The 24,331-nt window shown below is 39.7% G+C and overlaps 2 protein-coding genes across 3 annotated transcripts; both read right to left on the minus strand.

The window, feature by feature from the left end:
* Nucleotides 1–913: 913 nt before the first annotated feature.
* LOC123971199 (interferon-induced protein 44-like) lies at nt 914–14,002 on the minus strand. The gene is made up of 8 exons (XM_046049895.1): nt 13,508–14,002; nt 11,951–11,999; nt 7,106–7,301; nt 6,624–6,776; nt 6,353–6,524; nt 6,015–6,115; nt 5,526–5,719; nt 914–1,135 (listed from the first exon to the last, which is right to left on the minus strand). Coding segments are annotated over exons 1-8 (1,338 nt in total). The 5' UTR covers nt 13,980–14,002; the 3' UTR covers nt 914–1,134.
* Nucleotides 14,003–16,456: 2,454 nt separating this feature from the next.
* Nucleotides 16,457–23,270, minus strand: LOC123971566 (interferon-induced protein 44-like). Of its 2 annotated transcripts, XM_046050453.1 has the most exons (8): nt 23,146–23,270; nt 21,670–22,211; nt 20,733–20,781; nt 20,146–20,341; nt 19,883–20,035; nt 19,605–19,776; nt 17,663–17,763; nt 16,457–17,479 (listed from the first exon to the last, which is right to left on the minus strand). In XM_046050453.1, exons 2-8 carry the CDS (start codon nt 22,139–22,141, stop codon nt 17,285–17,287), a joined length of 1,338 nt encoding a protein of 445 aa, XP_045906409.1. In that variant the 5' UTR covers nt 22,142–22,211; nt 23,146–23,270; the 3' UTR covers nt 16,457–17,284. The 2 variants fall into 2 exon arrangements, with proteins under 2 accessions (XP_045906409.1, XP_045906410.1); XM_046050454.1 differs by lacking the exons at nt 16,457–17,479; nt 17,663–17,763 and adding an exon at nt 18,161–19,395.
* Nucleotides 23,271–24,331: the final 1,061 nt, after the last annotated feature.

Genomic DNA, 24,331 nt, shown 5'->3' on the forward strand with positions numbered 1-24,331 from the left:
GCAGATGTCACTCACTAATGTTAAGTTTCAGTTTCGATCCACACGCGGCGCACTTGAAAACTGAATCACGGGTGAGTTTATTAAACAGGGCGACTTCATGAAGCGTACTGCTGATGGAGAAAATCAGCATACAAACATACAGGGAGAGAGACAGAAAGAGGCGGAGCAAGCCGGCGTATTTTACGTGAGACCAGAGGTGCAGGCTAGGTGTGTGAGAGTGTGGGGAGAAGAGTAATAAACACTAAACTAAGGTGGAAAATTACCTACAATAACCTACTGTTGATACAAATAGCCTATAATTTAAACCGCTATCGAGCCCACCCTCCACCGGCCGCCGCCGCCGGCACAGTTGCCCTGTCTTAATGAGACACCAGATCGTGGACTTTTGTGTCGAGATTTTGGTCACTGTTTCAAAACCATTACAGTTTTGAAGTTTGTGTGTCATTAATTGAATCTATGTTGAATACAAATACTGGCATCTAACCCTAAAGTGAATTCACACACAAGCTGCAATAAAGAACACATGTAGCCTAGTAAATGGTAGAACAGTCAGCCAACATTAAAGTAGGCCTACAAAAAGTCAGGGCATTACATTTGAATTAATCTTGTAATAACCACTAACAGGGTTCACCCTTACTATGACTACCATATGTATTTTTCAAAAATTGAATACATTAAATCTGTGATATATTTGTACAGCCAAAATAAAAAACATTTTGATGGGACAGGCCACCAAAACATTATTATTGGCCCCATCCACAAGAGAATTTTAAAACATTTGTATGTAACATTTCTTTTGGTCATTGTTATGACCTGGCTCAGAAGGCCACAACAATAGGGAGACACACCATCGTAAACAGTTAACAACATATGTTTATTTAACAAAAATAAGCCAAATTAAGAGGTATTTCGAACTAACATACGGTAATTAAAGTATGAGGTATGTAGTCTATGGGTTCAGTAGTGTCTGTGCAGGATGATGGTTGCATGAATGTATATGTGTGAAGGTGTTGTTGTAGGCAAAACAAGGTAAATACCACAAAGCAACAGTCCAATACCAAAGAAAACCAAACTGAAGGGGAAAACAGGGTAGCCGGCCTGCAGGGAGGTCTGACCTGGCCTCAACAGCAGCTTCCTGCAGAATGAGAAGAAAAAGTTACGAATAGGGCCTTTCTCATTTCTCAAACTTCCACCTCCTCAACTCCTCGATCCTTGCTCCTTGATGTGCATTTGAGAATTGAGATGTCCTTCAAGATGGCGTGCTGAAATCGATTTCTGGGTCACATGCTCAAGGATCGAGGAGTCGAGGAGACAGAAATTTGGGAAATGAGAAAGGCCATAGCCTACACTCACGGGCACTTGTCCAGTTACCACAATCAGGAAGACAGCGAGATAGGTCACACCCACTCCTGAACCCACAGGGTGTCACACTCATAAACTGGAATAAAACTGGAGGTAAATGGACATTTTTTGGAACATTTATTCTGAGTTAAAAGTTAACCAGAATCCAGTGCTTAATCAGCTCTCAAGTGATAAGATATGAGGGGCTAGCCCCATACCCTTGAAATCACCACAACAAGAAAATTTACTTTAAAAGAAAATAAACATTAAGACATCAATGTTTCAGGGGCTGTGGTAGATCAAACACATTCTGATAAGTACACAGGTAGACAGTTATAAATTAACATGACAGGCATTATACATAATGCTCTTCAGATGGAAACAACAACCTGGGGAATCACAATTTTTTTTTTTACAACACTGTGTTCGTTTCTGTAATACTGAATGAAATTTACATTCATTATTGACAAAAGCCCTCTGTATTTGATAAAACATTACAGGTTGGCAAACTTAATAACCTTTGAGCCTCACAAAAAACTTGTGGAAGCTACTTTTCTGTCTGTGATTGATTATGGTGACATACATGCACTCAGCCTCCTCCATCTTACAGAGCCTTGATTCAGTGTATCATGCATCTCTACGCTTTATTACAAATGCAAAGTCCCTCACTCACCATTGCATTCTTTATGATCTGGTGCGTTGGACATCACTGACCACCCACAGAAAACAGCACTGGTATATATTTATATATAAAGCCATGCTAGGTAAAGCTTACCTCTGTACCCTTCTCTGTCTCAATTCTGCTAGTTACCAGCTACGCTCCTCCAAGTGGTTGCTTTTTATGTACCCAGGGTTTTGACAGATCTGGGGACAACTGCATTTTCATACTATGCACCCTGGGCATGGAATAATTTGCAAAAAGATTTTAAACTAGAAACGTTTAGGCCTATATCAATTGATACATTTAAGAGCATCATAAAGAATGTGGCGAAGGAGACATGGTTGTTTTTCTTGAGAGGCCATTGTGTTAGAATAGATGTGTTTTTTGTGTTGTTTTTTGTTTGTTTTTGTGAATTTTGTCATGATTATACGTAGCTTTTAATCTGTTGTGTTTATGTATGGCTGCTACCTTGTATGTAGCATTTTAATATGTTGTGTTTATGTACGGCTGCTACCTTGGCCAGTGGCCTGTACTACGAAGGGAGTTCAACCTACTCAGAGTTAACTCTGGGTTATCAGGCAAACTCAGGGTTGACAAACTCTGACTGCCTACACAGGAGTTAAACGGCACTACGAAGGTGGATAGGACGTTGGTTAGTTGAGTCCGTGTTAACCCAGTGTTAACTTAATGGTGGTGCGCGTTCACATAAAAGGGGTGTCTTTGACCGTGCAGGCAGAGTTTTTTCGCAACAGCACATGCTTCGTATTTCTCCAGAGGAATGCACGTTGGTAGTGTCAGGAAATTATGAATGTAAAGACAAGTTAACGGCTACATCTAATATTGTGGCGGACGACAAAGCCAGGGAGGCTTGTTGAGTAAATTTGGAGCCTACTTATCATCACAGTGTTCTTGTGTATTTTATGGGCTCTTCTTTTATGTGTAATATGATTAAGATGTAAAGGTAGAACTGCACATAATGTCCATTGCAATAGAAAAAAAGGAGCCTATGGAGAGGGGAAAAAATCCGGGACAGAATTTAATTACCAAGATTAATCTACAAGTAAAACAACTTGAATATTCTAGTCACACATTTATGAGAGTAACTTCACTTTGCAAGGCTACAACCTCACACACACGTCTGCCGTGTAGTAGGCTATGCATGCACTGGAAAGTTATATTAAACTTTGCAATCGGAATTAGCAATGAGGAAATACTCGTGAGTTTAGCCCACAATTACTATCATGCACCTTAGAGACCAGAGTGATTGAGTTTTTATGACAATAATTTTAGTGAATTTCCGATCTTTATCTAGGATATTTTTTTCTCGGTTTATTAACCCTCACACTGGCTCCCTATTTTGCAGGTAAAATAGTCTATCTAAATATATGAAAACACTCAGGAGAATTCAGTTATAGCCTAGAAATGGGCTACATCTATGAAACTATCCCGTTAATTAGCCTAATTAAGATTCCTCTTTAAAATCACTGAGGCTGCAGTGCTCGCTCTCAACCGCAGTGGAACAAAACAGGATGAAATCTAAACATATTTTATGAAGCGGTGTGTAGCCTATTAATATCCTACTTGTCATCATTTAAACTGAGTACAGATGTGGTGTGTAGTCCGCGTATACAGGATAACCTCGAGTTAACCACGAACAAAACCTGCTCGGAGCAGTTTAGAGATGCGCCGTAAATTGCCATGGCAACAGACCTCGGGTAACACCTATCCTCCTTTCGTAGTACGGGTTAACTGGGAAGTTACACCCGACGTCACGAAGTTAGGCCTACTCCTGAAGTTACCTGGATAAGCCAGTTACCCCGCTTCGTAGTACAGGCCACAGGTCTTTTATTTTGCTTTAACATAAGTGCATGTTAGTGCTGTGTTAGCAGGGAGAGAGCTGCAGTGTACGTGCCAAATGTCCGGCTTTATTTTCCACTCTGGTTGTCACTGAAATCAGCCTTTGGACTCTGACCAAGCCCATGTGTACTCGTTTGTGTGTGAGTGTGTGTTTTTGGATGTGTGTATGTACACGTGTTCTGCACTGTAACTCAAGTGGTTGAAGTTGAAATGAATCCTTCTCCACGTGGCTGCCTTTTTCTGTTGATGACTGAAGCCGTTGGCTGATGACAGGAAAATCATCTGACTGTTTGAAATATCGGGGAGTGTCAGCTGTGCCACAAGAGCCTCCCTTCTGCTCCGTCCCTAGTGTTCTTCCTTCGTGCTCCCAACAACCTGAACCAACCTCACCAATGGCATCTGATCATATAAACAGAACTGTTGAATATACTTTTTGTTCCAAGGATTTCCACCAGGACTCTCCCAGTACGAACACCATCCTCTCGCTGGTGGCCACTGTGCAGCGCCACTGAAGAAAAGGAAGCTGACTGGCTGAATAACATTGAGTTCCAGTGTTTTCCATTTCCAGGACATTCCGTCTTCAATCGTGCATCATCCTTGTTGGCCATGTGCGACAGTTACAAACTTGTATAACCAGTTTATTGTAAACCGGCCAAGTTGGAGAGAGCTCCCTGTTTTTTTTATGTGCACTAAAACAGCATTGATATTTTAAACACTATTTCAAGAAATTTGTTTGTTTTAAAAGTGATCCTGATCGCAGAGCTTAATAATTTTTTAATGGATGATTATTGTCACTGAGAGGACAACTGACAATCTATAAGCCACTCTAATTCACAATTGATCTCACTGATGTGAAAGCAGGCTGTGAGTCGGATAAGAGGTGCGATGTGTTTTGTGTAGTTTACAGTTTGCTGTAATACCACAGTCCTGTTACACAGGGAGGGACTGCTCCTCAGCCGGTCCGACTCCAAAACTGTTTGCTGTACAGTATCTGTCTGACCTGCATTAATAAATTTGTTTTTCTGTTCATTCATGCACTTTGAGCTTTTATTGGACAGCGGAATACTGACTGGAATTGTTAATTTTAGGAAAAATAAAGGATATACATAGGAATTCAGATTTTTGATTCTAACAGACATTTGAGAAACTGGTAAGTTGTTTTCCTGGCATCAAATACTGTAGAGAAAAGCCGTCATTATCACAGATCTGGGACAGTATAAACTGTCCTACTATAAACTGACTATAAACATTAAGACTCTGTACCAGGATGCATAACATTTAGCAGCTACTGCAAGATCTGGGTGGCATATGTTTAAATTTGTGGTGTATATATAATTATTTCCAGAAAAAAACTAAATATTTTGTAGCTAAGGAACACCGTCAACAAGAAGAGCAGCTCACTGAGTTTCTGAAACAAGAAACTGGAGGTGCTCAGCAGCCTGAGTGCTGGAGGGAAAACATCTCCCAGCATTCAGTGTTTCAAGAACCCCTAAGGAGCATTTACATCAGTTTCACATTTGAGAAGTTGAGTTCAAGATATCTGGAATCTGTGAAAGCTACATTGTCTTCCACACAGCAAAAAGGACTACAGAAAAGTTAACAAACCTGCTAAAACATGGGTCCATTTTGAGGGACATTTCATTACAAGATATAAACATTTGCTTACTATTCTTTAGTTTGAATGCTGCTGGATCGGTCACTAAGCTCATCAAAGTAATTATCAGCGAAGCGAAGCATCTGAATGATGGAGGTGAGTAGTAGGATGTCGCAGTCCAGGTCCAACTCCAATTCTTGGCTGTAGTTCTTCACCGGAACAACGCAGGACAAAGGCACACCGAGCCGAGCACTGACCTCCTGCATCTGGATCACCAAAGCAGAATAAAAGGGTAGTTTATAGTTTCTTGACAGAGAATTGCAATCAGTAGTACTTAATTAACAAAACACTGCTTAAGAACACAGGAGAAAATGAAGCAAGTAAAATATAAAAATAAACAGACAAAACACAAATGAAAACTGAATAAGACTACAACAAAAATGTAATGAAATTCAGATAGAATTCATGTTACTGTGTAGTTTTTATACTTCTATAAAGACCATTGTTTAAATGTTCTTTTTCAGAATAAAATCCTACAGGCAAATTAAAAGTTGATCTCACCAGTTCCTTGATGTAGCTGCTCTTGTATATGTTCTTAATGTCCTGTGAAACAAAAGGACAGGCTTCATCCACTTTGGTCATCAGGACCAGCTGAGGAATCCCTGCAAATCAATAAAACAAAACAATTTTCAAATACTGTACTGTTGACTTTATGCATAAACATATATATAGGCTATATGAATTATTGTAACATTAGATTTGGGAGGTGGAGGGGTGTAAACTGTTTCCGGGAGTCTTATATTTTAGATTGTTCTGGCCATCACATTTATCCTTTTATTCAGTGAGGTCTTGGGATAGAGTAATACCACTAAAAAGGTGTTGAGCAAATCTTTACTTACCCATTGAGTTGACCTTTTTGCGGATAGCTCCCAGCTTCTCCTCCAGCTTTGTGGGCATGATGGAGACCTTGCAAGCATCAATGATGTAGACCACACAGTGGATTTTGTCCTTGAGCGCTGGAGACTTACGATAGCCATGGGCCTCCGATTGCAGAGGAGCAGAGGGGTTGAACTGAATCATACAGGTGAAAGAAACCATATTGTCAACCATATCAGTGCAGTATCAAGTATTTTGTGTTTATTATCTAGCTGAATGCATCAAAAGCTCTACCTGATAACTGTCTGGCAGATGACCTTTGAGGATGCTGACGATATCATCTATGTCAAGTCCCGCCCCCGTGCTTTCCTCCAATCCCATGGTATCACACAAGATGATTGGCAGAGGTTTTCCTTCTCGTCCAGCTTTCACCGAGTATGTGCGAAACTGTCAGGTAATAATGGAGATTATCATTATTTATCATATCTTTTAAAAAAATTGGAAATGGTGAAAGTGATTAAAGTGTTACATTAACTTTACTATTTTTTATTAGGTCTCTTTTATAATACAATCCAAAAGTGCATTTTTCACTGGCTGAGGTGGAACATTTTATTAGATGTGTTTTTAAAGTTTTTGACTTAAACTCCCCAGTTCATCTAGTTTCAGCTTATCAGAGAAGAAATACTCATAGTAATAATGTATTATTCTTTATTTTTGGCTGAATAGGGATTAAAAAATAGGGAATCAAGAAACATAATTGTACTGATTGCTGCAACCTGTGTCGTGAGGCTGGTGGTAGAGCAGCCAGCGATGGCCTGATTGGTGACGTGGCCTCTGAATACAGAGTTGATAGAATTAAAGAAGCTGGATTTTCCAGATCCAACTGGTCCAATGAGCAGAACCCGAACCTGGGACACAGAGCTGGCCAAAGGACAGTAGAGCTTAATACTGTCCATCATCTCTGTCCTCTTCCTGAAGAAAAAAGAGCAGTTTATATATATATATATATATATATATATATATAGCTAATATAATTACACTTAAATTTAACGGGGTGGATCCACATCCATGCCACAGCAAACTTGTTCAACTACTTCAGATGATTCTAATCTGGGTGTCATTGACATTGTTTCTTCACAGCAGGTATAACAAGCACATCATACATCATGGCGTGTTTAACATTCATTACATCCTCCTCTATTATCATGTAGGGTGAGGCATTTGTTGTGAATTCCTCACATAAAGGAACAGGGCGGATCATGTTATATTTATAGTTGACTACACAGTTACATAACACAGAGTCCCACCGTGAGGGACAGACTGCCGATACATTCCTGGAGCCAGTGGTTAGGACCGGGATGGAAGTTTGCACTGCCAGGGAGGAGAGAGGGCACCCGAGCAGTAGGCCGAGAACTATCACACCGTCCCCCAGGCCCTCAGCCTTCACTGCAGGATTCAGACCTATTCATCCAGCCCCTCAGCAGAGACTGACCTCACTGTATTCGCTGGTCTACACTGGCATAGTGACGCCGGTAGGGGCGAAGCAGCAGCATCCCCTGAATCTCGTGCCTGTACAGTCATGACCCACTGAACAGTTGTATTGCCATGCTGCCTCTGGTCCGACCTCCCTGCCCCAAGTGCAGCAGCAGTTAACTGCTTCTGAATCACTACTGGAGCAGGATCCGTCACCAAACAGCCTGAGGAGGTAAGGAAGTCAGAGGAGTCGTGGTACCTCCCTCACCACTTGGTGTGCCATAATAATAAACCGGTGTTTATGAAACCGACTGGTCTTCAACTGCTCATTCAGTCATAGTACCATACACGACCCGAGCTAAGGTGCTCATCCAGCAGCTGTGGGCCAAGAGGAGGGACTGGTTATATAAAACACTTACTGTTTTATTTATTTATTTTATTTTCAATATATTTTTATTTTTTAACACACACACACGCTTACTGTTTTATTTATTTATTTTATTTTTAATATATTTTTATTTTTTAACACACACACACACACGCTTACTGTTTTATCTATTTATTTTATTTAAATTTTTCTCTCTTTTTTTTTTAAACACAAGCACACATACACTTTGATTACTTTATGTTGTTATTACATTCATGCCAATAAAGCTAATTTGAATTGAATTGAATTGACTGGGACGACCCTGACATACCTCTAGACCTACAGAACGCTTGGAGCTCTTGGGAAGGTGAGCTGGACCATCTGAGCAATATCTCCATCCCACGCTGCTACCTATCTGCTTCTGTCGAGGATGTGGACTTGGAATATGAACTCCACATATTCTGTGATGCGTCTGAGCATGCCTATTGTGCAGTTGCCTATCTTACAGTACAGAAGGACGGTGAGGTCCACACTTCATTTGTGATGGCCAGGTAAAGGGTCGCCCCCAGAAGACAGCAGTCTATTCCCCGCTTGGAACTCTGTGCAGCGCTGGCTGGACCTCAGTTAGCCAATCTTGTGGAGATCTTGTGGACTGACTCCACGACAGTCCTGGAATGGCTCCAATCGGACTCCTGCCGTTTCAAGGTGTTTGTTGGGACACGAGTGTCGGAAATTCAGGAGTTGCCTGACCGTAAGGCTTGGCGGTACGTAGACACCCAGAGTAACCCAGCAGATGACGTAATGAGAGGAAAGCTACTTGTAGCTCTGGATGGGCCGAGTAGATGGAGTCTGGGGCCTCCATTCCTTAAACAGAGCACTGATCACTGGCCTAAGAGACCTGACCCCGCACCTTCAGCAGGTTCATCCGAATGGAAAAGCACTATCTTCTGAAGTTTCACGGCTGTGGACACCGGTTTTACCACTCCTGACGCTACTGGATTCAGTACATGAAAGAAACTGATGCAACTAGACAGGCATATTCAGGGAAAATAGACCCTGCCAACGACCAGCCCATTGGGCATCAAGAAGCAGAGCTCCTATTACTAAGAGCATGCCAGGCCCAAAGCTTCCCTGAGGAGGTGGCCGCCCTCAAGTTGCAAAAACTGGTGCCATTGTACAGTCGGCTATCTAGCCTTGTCCCAGAATGGGATTCCACGCACAGTGTCGTCTGTGTTGGAGGGAAACTACGGAGGTTACAGGACCCCAGCTTAATGGAGATCCATCCAGTTGTGTTGGATCGACGACATCCAGTCACAAAGCTCCTCATTATGGAGTTTGATGAACGCTTGTTTCATCCAGGGGCGGAGATTCGGAGGCAATACTGGATTCTGCAAGGACGTCAGGCCATCACGCACCATCAGCTCAACTGCTCAACTTGTCAGCAATGGAGAGCACAGCCAAAGGTCCTGCAGATGGCTGATCTACCTCCGGAAGACCTCAGACTCCTCCGTCCGCCCTTTTATTCAACAGGCATCGATTGTTTCGGGCCCTCTTGGGTCAAGATTTGCAGGAGGAACGAGAAACGCTGGGGTGTCTGTATGTGGCAAGTGAGCTTATAATTTTTCCCATAGTTTTTTGTTTACTATGTGAGATGTATATTTTGAGTTAGGACTTGAAAACTATATTAAAATAGGGAAATATTTAAAAGTTAATTAAACATAATGGATAAATATGTTTTGCATCGCATTCGACTTAATTATTTAATTTTACTGTTATTGGTGTAGAGCAGGCTGTTACATTATGCTTGTTCTGGTAGTATTGTGACTTTAAGGGAGGCTCTCTCAGTTTTTCGTTGTTAGCTGTTAAACCCAGACAAAGGAGGAAGAGACTAGCTGTGTAGTCACACGGTTTTTATACCGTGTCCTGAGTTATATCTGATTATCCAGCAAAGAAATATTGTGGACATCTGTGGAATAAAGTTTGTGTATTTTACTAACTCACATCTGAAGCCAAGTGGATGATTTCAGCAATGCATTGGTGGGGACACGTGTATGCCAGGACGACCAGCTAGTTGGCATTTAGCAGTGTCCTTTTTAAATGTCTCACTACCCGCGCGGTCCACATTGAACTCTTCAATTCCATGGATGTGGATGCTTTCTTGCAAACAGTCTTACGTAGATTCATTGCCAGAAGGGGCAGACCAAAGGAGATATTGTCCGATTGTGGCACCAACTTCCATGGGGCAAAGCGGGAACTTCAAGAAGCCTTTGAGGCTCTGTAGCCACAACTGCAATCACAGTTAGCGGACTAGCAAATCCTTTTCAAGTTTTACCCACCGAGCGCCCCCCCACTTAGGAGGTGTGTGGGAGAGAGAAGTTCGCTCAATAAAGAACATCCTTCAGGTGGCAGTGGGCAGCCAAGCTGTATCTGAAGACGTCCTGTATATGGTCTTAGTGGAAGTAGAAGGGATCATTGAATTCCAAACCATTGGGATACGCCTCAACAGATGTTGCAGATCCCCATTACTCCTAATATATTACTCATGGGGCGGCGGGATGCAACCCTACCTCAGGCAGTTTACACCCCAGCTGTTATGGGGCAGCGGAGGTGGCGCCACTGCCAGAACTTTGCAGATCAATTTTGGCTCCACTTCACATGGAACTACCTGCCCGCTCCTCAGATTCGCCAGAAGTGGCAGAAATCCTCAAGAAACCTGACGGTGGATTCCGTCGTCATGATAGTGGATCCGCAACTTCTTAGAGTTCAGTGGCCTATTGGCAAGATCATTAAGACTGTGATAAGCCCAGATGGATGTGTCAGGGCAGCCGATGTCCGTGTCAAGGGTAAAGTTTACATAAGACCAGTTGCCCATCTGATCCAGCTCCCTGCACTCGGAGACGACACGCAGGGAAAGTAAGGGAGAAATTCCCCTGATTGCACATCGGCGACCAATGTGGGGGCGGCTGTTGTGAATTCCTCACATAAAGGAACAGGGCGGATCATGTTATGTTTATAGAGGGCGATTACAGCAATGAAGTTACGCAGGAATAGCGGAGCTGTAACGAGGCATCAGAGTTTTGTTTCATTCAGCGGTTGCCTGAAAACAGTCAGAGACAATATAAGTCAGACTCTAAATGTACCCTGTGTTGTTACTGTAGATTTATCTCTGTCTAAGTTGTCTGTTGTTTGCAGAGGTGTGCTGAATGTCGTGTGTTTACCTGTTGTTTCTGCTCCATGTGTTTGCATGGCTAGCTAGCTAAAGTTCCCATGTGTTTAATGATCCTAGCTGATGTAAGCTACAGTCTATGTTATCACTAACAGAGAAGATCTTTATTTTATTTAATCAGTATGGTGATAGTTGTACATTTATTTCTGTAAGTGATTAACAGTTACTTTTCCAAAGCTGTAATAAGGATCTAAGTGGTGTGATGGTTATGGAGCCTTTCTCTGTTTTATTGTAGAAACTGTTGCCATTACTACTCATGTACAGCGTGACTGCCTGTAACATGTTAACTCTGCGCAACGATCAGTAAAGAAGTTTGAACCACCATTAGGGATTCTGTGCTCTCTAGCAGGAGCCCTGTAGCGGCTAATATCATTCATCGTCCAGCAATTTATAAGGAGTTAATTCCAGCAGTTTACAAGGGGTTAATTTCAACAGCATTATTATAATTTCCTCAAGTCATTTTGTAAAGTCTGACATGGTGTGGTATAATGCAACATATTAACAATAATATGTAATAGCATTTTATGATTCAAACTGGGGTCCCATCCAGCTTACTCATTTTCCCAGACCACTGGCCTCCATGGCTTCTCAAATTCTGGGCTTTCTGTTGAAGAGCAAAAACAGCTTTTACAAAACAATATTATCCAATTTTATTAAACTATAATCCAGCCACTTATGTTGATGTATTACATCATAAACATTAACAACATAAACAGTAATTTCTAACAATTGTCTTTTGAAGTTATGAAAAATGAATTAAAGTGATCGCATAATTAAATGTAAAAATAAACATCTCTCAGACAAGTTTATTTCTGACTTTGGTTTTAAAAAGGTATCCGTTCGTTGGATGTAGTTAAACAAAGCGACTGCTCTTCCTTACTGTCCTGAATAATAAACAGTCACACTAAACTGAGATTTCGGACATTTATGGTTCATTATTTTATACTACTGGTTAATATTGGTTAAAGACTTATCTGCTACACTAGACTAGACTACAACTACAGCTAGCCTGTAGACATGTATCCAGGTCAGGGCTGAATCTAACAATCATCAGTTGCAGGACTGTGACAGGAATAATAATGCTAAAGTACTTGGTGTCAGATGCAATCTGTTTTTTTTTGTTGTTGTTTTCTTTTCTTTTTTTTTAACCTGTCCTGCCCAGCAGCCTGGTATAGAGTATGATGAGGTGGATACCATATTGTGCCAGACAAATTTTACTTTAACAAGAGAGTATTAATATACTCCTTTGTCTGTTTTATTATTTATTTAATTATGTATTGATTTGTCACCGGCTGGACAGGGGGGCAGACGTGGGGATGGGGGGGCACAAACAGACAACACAGAGAAAGGACAAGACCTGCAAGAGAAGGGGGATGGAAGGTAGGGGACAACAGGGAATAGGAGAGGGAAACACCAATTGCAGAAAGCAACAAAACCTACAATAGAATAGAGAGGGGGACTTGGGGAGGAGAAAAACAACAACAAACAAACAAACACAAACAACAAAAATAATAATAATAATAATAGTAAAAGACAACCAGCCGAACAGCAGCTATAAACAGCTGACATAGTAAGACAACTAAGAGAAAAATAAAAACAAGAAACAGTTTTGCACAATAAATAAGCAATACAGCACAGGCATGAGAGCTGGAATAATAACAATTAATTTAAATAAGTAACTGAAAGAAAAGCATCAGGAATAATTCTACCAGGGACAACCTGAATTTGTTTGTGTCTATGTGTGAGACTGTATGTGTCTGTGTGCGTGTGAGTGAATGTGTCTGTATGTGTGTGCACATAAGCCTGTTAAAGAATTTAGATGTTAGTGAGAGTGGGACGCCACGACTGTACCACACCGACCCCAGCATGCACCCAGGACAGAGCCGCACACCAGCCCAGTCCAGGCCCGCACCTGAGGTCCCCAACCCCCGACAAGCAGGCAAGCCAATCACGACCTACAGGTGAGCCAACCAACACTACCCCGCTACCAATCTACCTAACGCCACACAGAAACCCACCACAAGCATCCCCCCCCCCCCCCCCCCCCCCCCCCCCACCAATCTGTTTAAAACATGCTGAACATCAATATTTGGCTGTTAAGAGAGAACTTACCCTCCACTTGATAGACTTCACAGTCCGTCAGGTTGAGGTCGTTGCCGTGCATTTCTGCAGCATTGAAGTTATAATAATTTCCTGGACTGCTGTGCACTACTGCTTGGCTTCCAATGACAAGAGCCAATGCTTCTCCAAAATATGGACCAGAGTTAGCTATCATTCTCACTGCATAGGTGGGACTGGTGACGGGATATTTGAGGAGCTTTTCTCCACTGAAGGTGAAAAGAAAAGCTTGCTCATCACTCACGTACTGTCCAGACTGATTAAAAGGTTGTTTGGTGTAGCCTCCAAACACAAAACCGGAGGCGTTATAGCCCACAGACACTGTGGGACAGCGGGTGTCACATTGTTGGTGGAAGGCTCCGCCGGTGAAACCATGGATGCTGGCCTTGTACAGTAGCTGTAGTTTGACACTTCCCAACTGGGAGCAAATTGTTTTCTGCTGGCTCTTGGTTAGTCTGGGGTTCATGCTAGATGGTTGTTGTTAGTTCCTGAACTGTCTGGTGCCTTTTAAAGTTTCCTTAGTGTGGTGTCTGAAAATGAAACATAAATAGTTAAAGATAAAGCTGAATCCTGTTAATATGTATTCTTTAAAAAAACGTCCCTCATAGCCACAGATCCAGCCATACAGCATTTAAATTAAACATTAGGTGTGCAAATTGGCATGTCATTGATTTAATATGAGTAACTTGATCACACGTTACAAGTAAGACACTGTTCAATATACATTTTTGACAAACGTACTAATATATTAGTTTTATCTCCTGGGACAAGTTCAGGAAAAAGGAGCTGAATCACTTACCAGGAAGATAGAGCTGCGTTGGGTGTTGGCAGTTAATGCCACAGACAGGTATTCAGCTTGAATAAGACCACAAGTACTAAGATATTTACTTCAAAATAAAAGAGTAAAATTAATCTTCTTAAGAAGTCTAAATTAATCTGATCTTTACTTCTATTATTAATTTTAAGACTACATTTTTAAAGTGAATTGATATTTCTGATAATCATACTGATTTGTATAAATATGAACAAAAGGGCAAACTTAAGGCACTCACGCACAAAGGAGTGATGTGGAATTTTGATTTAAAAAATACTTTATTGGTTATATTGCTTGTTTGTGAATCTATTGATTAAAGGACGTTGGCAAGTCTTCATCAAGGTTCAAATCAGGAAATAATACCCGAAAATCACCATTTTATACATTCAGGTTTGTGTCTAGATTGGATGATTGGACAGGTGTGACATAATGAGAATCAGAAAGTACCTCTCCAAAATGAAAATAAAACATTTAATTTACTACATCTGCCACCTTAATTGCATCTTAAATGTTTTCTATATTTTCACCTCTCCACTTTTTGTCCAAATTTTAACAGACATGATTAATCATTTTACTTTGAAGGTGATTACTAAAAGTTAAAGATAGGTCTACATTTTAGCTCCCTTGACAGGTTGGGTCATTTCTTCTTGTGGCAGTTACAAAGTCGTACAACCAGTTTATTATAAACTGTGGCCACATTACAGAGAATTCCTTGTCTTTTATGTGCACTAAAGTAACATTGTTATTTTAACCACTATTCCAAGATGTGTTTGTTTAAAAAGTAATCAGACCCATGTAGCCAGGTAAAAACTGTAAAAATAGTTTTTGTGGTAAATAAATAAATAACTTCATTGTAGGTTAAAATGTTCAAAGGGTTAAAATGTTTTAAAATCCTAAAAATGTTAAAATTCCATATATACTATGTACTTTATTTTATTTCATTTGTTAAATGAAAGACTGGTAACTTTTCACCGTCGCACCACATATCTCAAAAAGGTACTGCCTATTGACTGTTTCTGCTCCAGTTGGAGTGAAGGACTGTTAAACACTCCCCAGCAACTAATCAGTCCAGCTAATAAGTAGCTGTTGTTTTGTTTTTTGCTGAGTGAACTGAATTACTGTATTGTCCAAAGTAAAACTGTGAAAAGCCTTGAGGAGAAATAGTGGAAACACTTTCATTGTTTAAGTTTACATTTACATTGATCTTTTTTGCCTTTTTATTAAAATCAGAAGGTACTTATTTTAATTTCAGAATGGTTTTCAGGTGTGGTTATTATTTTAGTAATATCAAGGTTTTGAGTGACTCCTAACACACCACCTTAAGTTACTTTTCTGCAATACAACTAGCTATAATAAGTAGTTGGAAACCAAGAACTCAGGGCCCCTCTACCTATATGGGGTCAATATTTTTTTCCAGTTTTGCCAGCAGGAGCTTTTATTGTCACTGAGTGCGTTTACAACTGGAAGCAAAAGCGAATTTACGTAACATGCATCATAACAATAAATGTGATTATATCTGCATACAAACATCAAGCTAAACACAAAAAAAACACCAAATACTAGAGAAAATTACTTAAATACTGTCTATGTTTACTCTTGAAACTACTGGTACAGTAATGGTACTTGCAATACTGTGTACCATGACAAAGTTTTTTAGCTACAAGATCTGGGTGATATAAATAAACATGAAATGTTTTGTGTGAATCTTCACATTAGAAGATGGTAGTCTAAGGGGCAGCTAGATTATATTTAGTTTACACATGTTACACCATATGTAATTTGAATAATCTGTAAGGAAAATTGGAACACCATACTGTAAATTAAAAAAAACAAGTCCAATTGACAGGTACGTGGCAATGTAATTTATACCCATTGTACTGACTCACTGACTGTGATCCCACTGCAGCTATTAGGCTTCTGAATATTAGCACCAGTACAAACACACAAAATGAATAAAAAAAACCTAGTTATTTGTAAACTTGAATACAAATGATTAATTTGTGAGCATACATTTGTTATTCTGGAAAATAAATATAAGGTATGTCAAAACACCAAAACCCCAGAGTGTATTAAGTCAGTCCAAAATCAAAACTATTAAACTAAAATTATCCAATTAAATTATCCATGACTGACCATTTTAATTGTTTATTTTTCACTGCATTTTACAACACCAAGGGTGCACCTACATGTAGCAAGCAAAATATGCAGGGAGTGCTGAATAAATGTTCAAATGTAACATCAAAACCTGAGTATGTGAGAAAAACAGAGTGAAGGAAACATGTATGCTCTTTTAAGAGATTCTCAGATGTATGCTATTGTGGGTTCAAGTTCAAATATCATCATTCTTCTCTAGACACACAAATCAGACAATGAAGATGAGCTTTGATAAACTGCTCTGAACCTGCTGACTGTGACTGCAGCTTCAATTGCATGAAATGAAGAACAACAAGATGCAAAAGTTAATGTCATAATGCAGTAAAGAATATTATCTGATACGCTTTAAAACTTGTTAATTTGTGGTGAAATGTCAGACTAAACGAGCCAACACTAACAAAACATAAAAATTTTAAACATATGAATAATATTACATATGAATAGTATTACATAAATCAGTCTTTAGACTGATAATGTAAAAATTAAACAGCACCCTTTATGATAACAAAGAATTTACTACAGAATCAGAAAGAAAATTTAACATTTCGCAGTTGAGGGACACAAAATGAGGATCCACTCACTGAGTTTCTGGAGGTGCTGCGCAGTCCAAGGGAATACTAGAGGCACTACTTGATGAGCTATCCTATCTGAGTGGAATGCTCAGAAACTCAGAGGAAGGTGGTGTATAGTGAGCTAGCAATAGGCAAGATCACCTGCTGGTAAATGGATAGATGGATAGCTAATTGTGAGGGACATTTCATTACAGTTGGACAAGATGTAAACATCTGCTGCACAAACACTTCCTACTCTTTGGTATCAGTGTTGCTGAATCGGTCACTGATATCATCGAAGTAGTTATCAGCGAAGCGAAGCATCTGGATGACGGAGCTGAGCAGCAGAATGTCGCAGTTCACGTCCAACTCCAATTCTTCGCTGTAGTTTTTCACTGGAACAACACAGGACAATGGCACGCCAAGCCGAGCACTGACCTCCTGCATCTGGATCACAAAAGACTCAGATGAGGATTATCATTTTTTCTAAAGACCACATAGAATTGTGCCAATTTTTTGTGAAATCACAGCTAAATTTGTTTTAATTTTCTTTTCAGTGCCACTAAATAAAAACACAATACATGTGTTATGGATTTTTTTTTTCTTTTGTATAAAGAGCTAAAACCTTACCATTTCCTTGATGTAGCCACTGTTATAAATGTTTCTCACATCCTCTGTAACCAAAGGGCAGGCTTGGTCTACTTTAGTGAGCAGGGCCAGCTGAGGAATCCCTGTAAACAACCAGAAATAACAGAGCAGAAAGAACATTTCCGAAATGCATAATGCTGGGGATTATTAGGTGTCAAAATATGCAGGTTGCGCTTGGATGATATTGGATATTTTGTTATACATGGATTAAACAATTCCTCTCCTGAGTCCGTCATACAAAATATATATACAGTATGTGGTTAGTGTGTGGTGTTGTAAGTGGAAATGGCAATATATCAAAGCATAACACAAATAATACATTTCAGAAAGAAAGGTATGGTAGTACACAAAGAATTAGCTTTGGCTCAATGTCTTTATAGTATGTTTCTGCATATAAATTGTTGGCGCACATTTTAGTTGTTTCCTTGTGGCTTAAAATAATAAAATAAGGTAAAAATATTAACTTTCAAAAGTCTGAACTTAAAGTCGGATATGCCAATCCATTTATTAACATAACAAAAAATGAAACATTTCTTAAACAATAAACTTAACTCAAGTCAGTCTCCATGATTACACGCCGTGCCTCATGGTCAAAAAACATGCACCTCGCTGTGCGCCACACCTGCACTAATTAACCCCTGTCTTAAGTAGACTTGTGGCAGAACACAGCACCACCCCATCCCAATACACAGAATGGCGCCAACATAAATGCTTGGGTTCCAGCTGCTGTCCTCTCCGGAGACGTTTTGGAAACACACAGGGAGAGAAGAGGCGAAAAAGAGAAAAGAGATTTCACATGGGTTTTAATCAAGAATGTACAGATTCTTACATGTACATTCCTCCCACGGGCAGTTCAAAACCAGAATATCTCATATAGCTCCAATCGTAGCTGGCAGGACAAGCTAGAGCTCACATTTCTCTACTGAAGAGACAGTAGGAAAGAGGTAGCTATATGGGAATGAAAGAGAAGAGGAGGCATTACAGCTGTTCATTTGTTAATATGTGTTGAGTGTTTATTATAAAATTGGTTAAGACTGCACTTCATCACTGTAGGCTACACTTTTTTTCCCCTGAAATTAAGCACTTTATTTTAGTATAGTTAAATTTAGAATTTATTAGAGTAGTTATTATTTACTATCCCTCCAGTTTGAAAACTGAATATTGTTGAAATATTGTCAGTTATTGACTAAAAACATATGTTGATACAACTATATGTTATGGTACTGAATGATAACGCAAGTTAGTCGTTATGATGTTCTGGATCTTTGCTTCACAAAAATTTTCTCTAACTGGACCTCTTTGAATTCTAATTAAATACCCCTGCTCTTGTCGATTGGGCTCAGTTTTGTGATCCTGCAGCATGCCTATCCTGGTCCTGCATTCCCTGAACCCCATGAGCCTTTGGTACGGCCGAGGAGCCACACCAATGTCCAGCTGTCACCTTTAGGGACTCGTCTGGCTATTTACAGGAAGAAGGCATGGTCACCATGGCTCTTGACACAGATGGCTGTCAGCAGTCTGGTTCCCTCCTGGTCCCTAGTTGGCCAACTCTTGCTCCTGGCTTTCCATCAGTGGCCTGGCCGACTCTGGCCCCTAGTCCGCGTGCAGTGGCCCGGCCTCCATAAATTAATGAACTGCATCAGCTCTTCCACAGGCATCTGCATTTCAGTCATACCCTTACGGTCCTTGTAGTCCTTTTACCCTAATTGCATGAGCTGTGACACAGCAAAACATAGGCTGGGTACCACGATCAGTACAACAAACTTATGAAATGATAGTAGAAACAGCTAATCAAAGTGGCGGAGGATAAAAAAATGTGGTGTAAATCCCACAATTCTCCGTCAACGCTTTTTTGGTGCCCCGTATTAATGTATTTGCGCTGCAATGTCTTCATTACAGTGAAGTGGGACTTAATTTTACTTACCCATTAAGTTGACCTTTCTGCGGATAGCATCCAGCTTCTCCTCCAGCTTTGTGGGCATGATGGAGACCTTGCAGGCATCAATGACGTAGGCAACACAGTGGATCTTGTCCTTGAGCCCTGGAGACTTACGATAGCCTTGCGCATCCGAATGCAGAGGAGCAGAGGGGTTAAACTGAGTCATAGAGTTGAGGGAAAAGACAGGGACAGTTTGAGTTAACTACAGGCAAATCAATGGCTCATACATTCAGTATCCTGCTCAATGTAAACTAAAGCTGTACCTGATAACGGTCTGGCAGATGACCTTTAAGGATGTTGCTGATGTCATCTATATCAAGCCCTGCCCCTGTGCTTTCCTCCAAACCCATGGTATCACACAAGAGGATTGGCAGAGGTTTTCCTTCTCGCCCGGCTTTCAAAGAGTAGGTGCGAAACTGTTGTGTACAAAGAGATGGAATAACAAACAACAAAATGGGGACAAGGCAGGATTTTTATTTTGAAATCCATCACCAAAAATGTAAATCATTACATTGCAGTAACTAACCTGTGTGGTGAGGCTGGTGGTAGAGCAGCCAGCTATGGCCTGGCTGGTGACATGGCCTCTGAATACAGAGTTGATGGAATTGAAGAAACTGGACTTTCCAGCTCCAACTGGTCCAATGAGCAGAACCCGAACTTGGGACACAGAGCTGACTGTGGGTTTGTAGCTCATAATATTCTCCATCAGCTCCTTCCTCTTCCTGTAGAAACGAAAAAAGATAAAGAACTTTTTCTTCTAGTGAAAAGGTTGTTTGTTGTTTTAAACCTGATTGTTAAAAGAATTTCTGTGTGCATAGAGAGTTGATCTGTGGTGGTAGAAGTCATGGCTTATGACAATTTGTTGTAATGTTAAAAACACTATTGCACAGTAAGAATGGCAAACAATTTCACTGCATGATATTTTGCATAGACATAATGATCTAAAATAGCTGGTGTAGTTTGCCCAATGACACATAGCAGCTTTGCTTTGCATGGCATGTGGAAAACTATTTTTCAGATCAATTTACGTCATACTGTATGTAGTATAGTATATTGTACTAGTAAAACATGTTAATAGCATTATGTGCAGGATGATGGCTCTATCTATCTTACTCAGATTTCCAGATTATAGTCCTCCATGGGCTCTCAAGTTCTGTGGTTTCTGTTTAAAAGCAAAAACAACTTTTATAAAACAAAGACCTTAAACATATTCCATATTCCAATCCACCTAAATAACATTTTTCTCCATTTGCAAACAGTTTACATGAGACAGCTGGAGGATCTTTTAACGTTTTGTCATCCCAGATATATATATTTTTTTATCATTCTTCACATGTGCTTTGATGTTTGAACAGTTTCTGGAGGAAACACCTGGCCATGCGACTCAGATATTTAACGCAATTATAAAGGAAAATAAAACATCCAGTCGCCTCAATACTAGGCCACAACAATAGACTGTTTATCTGATCTAATTTATATTCTTTGGCATTATTGAGAATCTGGGGGTGGAGAATATATTTAGGTCCACAATATCAGTACCCGCAGAGCTGCTGCATGTACCTGGTTTATACATTTGGGGGCCGTAATATCCATTTATTTAGCAGCTGTTTATTTTAAAAAATAAAGAGAGGCTGGAACATTCAATAAAATTCATGTTTTTATGTTTAATATTTACATTATTTTATATTCATTTCATGTTCACTTTTCAAATGTATTGTTTCATACTTACCTTTTTATGTATGGTATTGCATTTTTTTTCTAATTAAAAGAGAAGTACCAAAGAAAAAAATAACCAATAAGCCAGGGAGGGCCTAGCTTTTTAATAAAATTAAATAAAAGATTCAGCCCCCAATATATTTCTTTCACTCCCTAACAGAAATTATTTGTTAGTTTATTTGGTTTTGTCTTTAAAACAGTGTTTGAACAATGAACGACTCAAATACTAGTGGACAATAGTTGATAGGGATGCACATACAAACAGACACATGGAGTACATTAGTGGATTTGCCACAACATTGCATCAAAATATGGTTATTAATAGTGAACTCACCCTCCACTTGATATACTTCACACTCTGTCAGGTTGAGGTCGTTGCCGTGCATTTCTGCAGCATTGAAGTTATAATAATTTCCTGGACTGCTGTACACAACTGCTTTGCTTCCATTGACAAGCGCCAATGCTTCTCCAAAATACGGACCAGAGTTAGCTATCATTTTCACTGCATAGTTGGGACTGGTGACTGGATATTTAAGGAGGTTTTCTCCACTGAAGGTGAAAAGAAAGGCCTGGTCATCACCCACATACTGTCCAGACTGATTGAAAGGTTGTTTGGTGTAGCCTCCAAACACATAACCAGAGGTGTTGTAGCCCACAGACACTGTGGGACAGCGGGTGTCACATTGTTGGTGGAAGGCTCCGCCAGTGAAACCATGGATGCTGGCCTTGTACAGCAACTTAAGTTTGACTCTTCCCACCTTAGAGCAGATTGTTTTCTGCTGGCTGTTGGTTAGCATGGGGTTCATAGTGACAGCTGGACTGCTGAAGTGTGTAAAAGATGCTGAATATCCCTTTAAGGTTTACTGACTATGGTGTCTAAATGCAAAAAGAAACACAGAGGCATTAAAAGCATAGACTGTATATAAGAAATTAAAATTAGAAAAATTAGATTAAAAGGCAGGATATTTGTTTGTAAAATCATGGAAATTACAGTGCTCCCATCCTAGTCAACCAACACCGATTACACAACATAAGAAAAAAATACCAATAAAATGAAAGCATCATCATAAAATGAGAGTTTAATTACTCCTTACATATTTCTGGACTGGAACTGGTTCTTTGTGATTTATTAAGTGTGTTGTTTACACACATAAATTAATCCACTAGCTGCTGTCAATAAATGTAGCTATCTATTTGAAGAGTAACAAATACTTTCTAAAACACCTGTATTAAAGGGAGATAATAACACTCATTCTTCCTTCAATGTAACTATGAAATACTTTCTTTACTTGAGTCATGTCCAGTCAGGAATACCACAACCTAGGCTATAATAAAATAATGAATGTAATAAAATTGAACTTTGATTTACTTTTTCTCCTATTTCCTCCTCAAAAGTTCCATCTCTTTTGAAACTTGCAAAAATATAGTTATATTTTAAACATCGGAAGTCCTGCCTTTTAGGCACAGGGAAACCTCTCCAACTGACAAAAGATTTAAGATGAAAAAAGAGTTTGCCACAGCTTGATACATGTTGTGGCAGACAATGATCTAAGTTTTCGATTTCCTCCAAACTGACAAAGAAATGGTTTGCCACACTTGCATTTTGACAAACTGCAGTCAGGATATCATCCTAGTTTTAACATATTTGCACTGGTTGCCAATTTCTTTACCTAATACAGAAATATTATTAACTATAAATAATTAATTACATAGGCTAGCTTACGTTGCCTTTAAAAGCTGTAACTGTGAAACCGTAGGACTAGATTAAAGTTTGGAAAAATCTGCAATCCTTTAATATTTTCAGCCTTACCTCGTTCTTATAGATAGTTGAGGAAGATAACCAGCTTTAACGCAGTATAGTTAACGGTTTTTAGACAGATGTTTATACAGAATGTCTGGATGCATCCGGCAGAGCTGGCAGAAACGAAACTAGACGCATCTGGCGTTGTGCCGAGCTGTGCCCGCGGCGCAGACAATTGTGTGCACCTCGCGGGTGCGCGCCCGGCTAAAGCTGAAACTAAACTGCCAGACTGATTTCTACGGCAGTAGGTAGTCCTACTGTTTAAAAACGATATAATATTATTTGTGGGTTTATCAATGGTGATATGTGATTTGAAGTCTATATTTATCAAAGTCAGAGAGAAACTTATCCCGTGAACCTAACATCCTCCTGAGGAGTACCCCTAAATCTTTAAGTTATTAAGCCTGTTCGTTCAGTTTGCCAAAAAGTAAAAACTTCACAGCACATAATCACCATACAATTAGAAACTATAAATACAGCCACCAACAATGGGCCATAACAGTTTTAAATAAAATTACAGTAGATGTTAGCCTATAAAATGTGTTTCTAAAGCAAAGTGGACCATGGCTTAGGTGTGAGACAGTCAAAACAGACGTGAAAGTCACAGAGATGTGCAACAGAATGTTGTACAGTAGGTGATGGTACAGTTTCACGTTATAATGGAGGACGTTCACCTGGGCCTTTTTAAAATTGAATTAGTTGATTGAGGTACCATATGTAAACTTTAAATGAATTCAGATCAAATGTATTATGACTCATGTCAAATAAGGTAGCATATTCCCCTCCAGAGAAAGGCACTGGTACGTGCCACTCAAGAACAATTACGTTCCTACCAATAGTTCTTGCATGAGGCCCAACATCTTTGATATAAGGCACAGATCACGCTTATTAAAATTATTTAATTATTATAATTATTTATTCTGAATCATTAACAACCTTTACACACTGTAAAAAACATAATAAAGTAACATTTACAAGGTGGTTTAAATCACCTGTATGTGTGACATTGTTACATAACTATAGCTTTGATATTACCTCTAGTGGTTCCTTAATATTCAAATCCTACACAAAAGGGGTTTTAAAATGTGTAAAGTGAAGTTGTTCTGTTACTGTTGACATTGAACAATGCAATATTTTAATGTGAATGATGACCTCTTTAATGTTCTTTAAAAGAAATATCCCATAAGCTCAGAGG

Source organism: Micropterus dolomieu, linkage group LG05, assembly GCF_021292245.1.
Source record: "Micropterus dolomieu isolate WLL.071019.BEF.003 ecotype Adirondacks linkage group LG05, ASM2129224v1, whole genome shotgun sequence".
Classification (NCBI taxonomy): Eukaryota; Metazoa; Chordata; class Actinopteri; order Centrarchiformes; family Centrarchidae; genus Micropterus; species Micropterus dolomieu.

Excerpts from the sequence above, each read along its gene's own strand:
- LOC123971199 (XM_046049895.1), bottom strand. The coding sequence starts at position 13,979 with ATGAACCCCAGACTAACCAAGAGCCAGCAGAAAACAATTTGCTCCCAG. Across the intron at positions 7,302-11,950 it reads CCAGTGGTCTGGGAAAATGA|GAAGAGGACAGAGATGATGG; the intron begins GTAAGCTGGATG and ends TTTTTTCTTCAG. Across the intron at positions 5,720-6,014 it reads GCAGCTACATCAAGGAACTG|ATGCAGGAGGTCAGTGCTCG; the intron begins GTGAGATCAACT and ends TTGGTGATCCAG.
- LOC123971566 (XM_046050453.1), bottom strand. The coding sequence starts at position 22,141 with ATGAACCCCATGCTAACCAACAGCCAGCAGAAAACAATCTGCTCTAAG. Across the intron at positions 20,782-21,669 it reads TGAAGTATATCAAGTGGAGG|AAACCACAGAACTTGAGAGC; the intron begins GTGAGTTCACTA and ends GCTTTTAAACAG. Across the intron at positions 20,342-20,732 it reads ACTATAATCTGGAAATCTGA|GAAGAGGAAGGAGCTGATGG; the intron begins GTAAGATAGATA and ends TCGTTTCTACAG.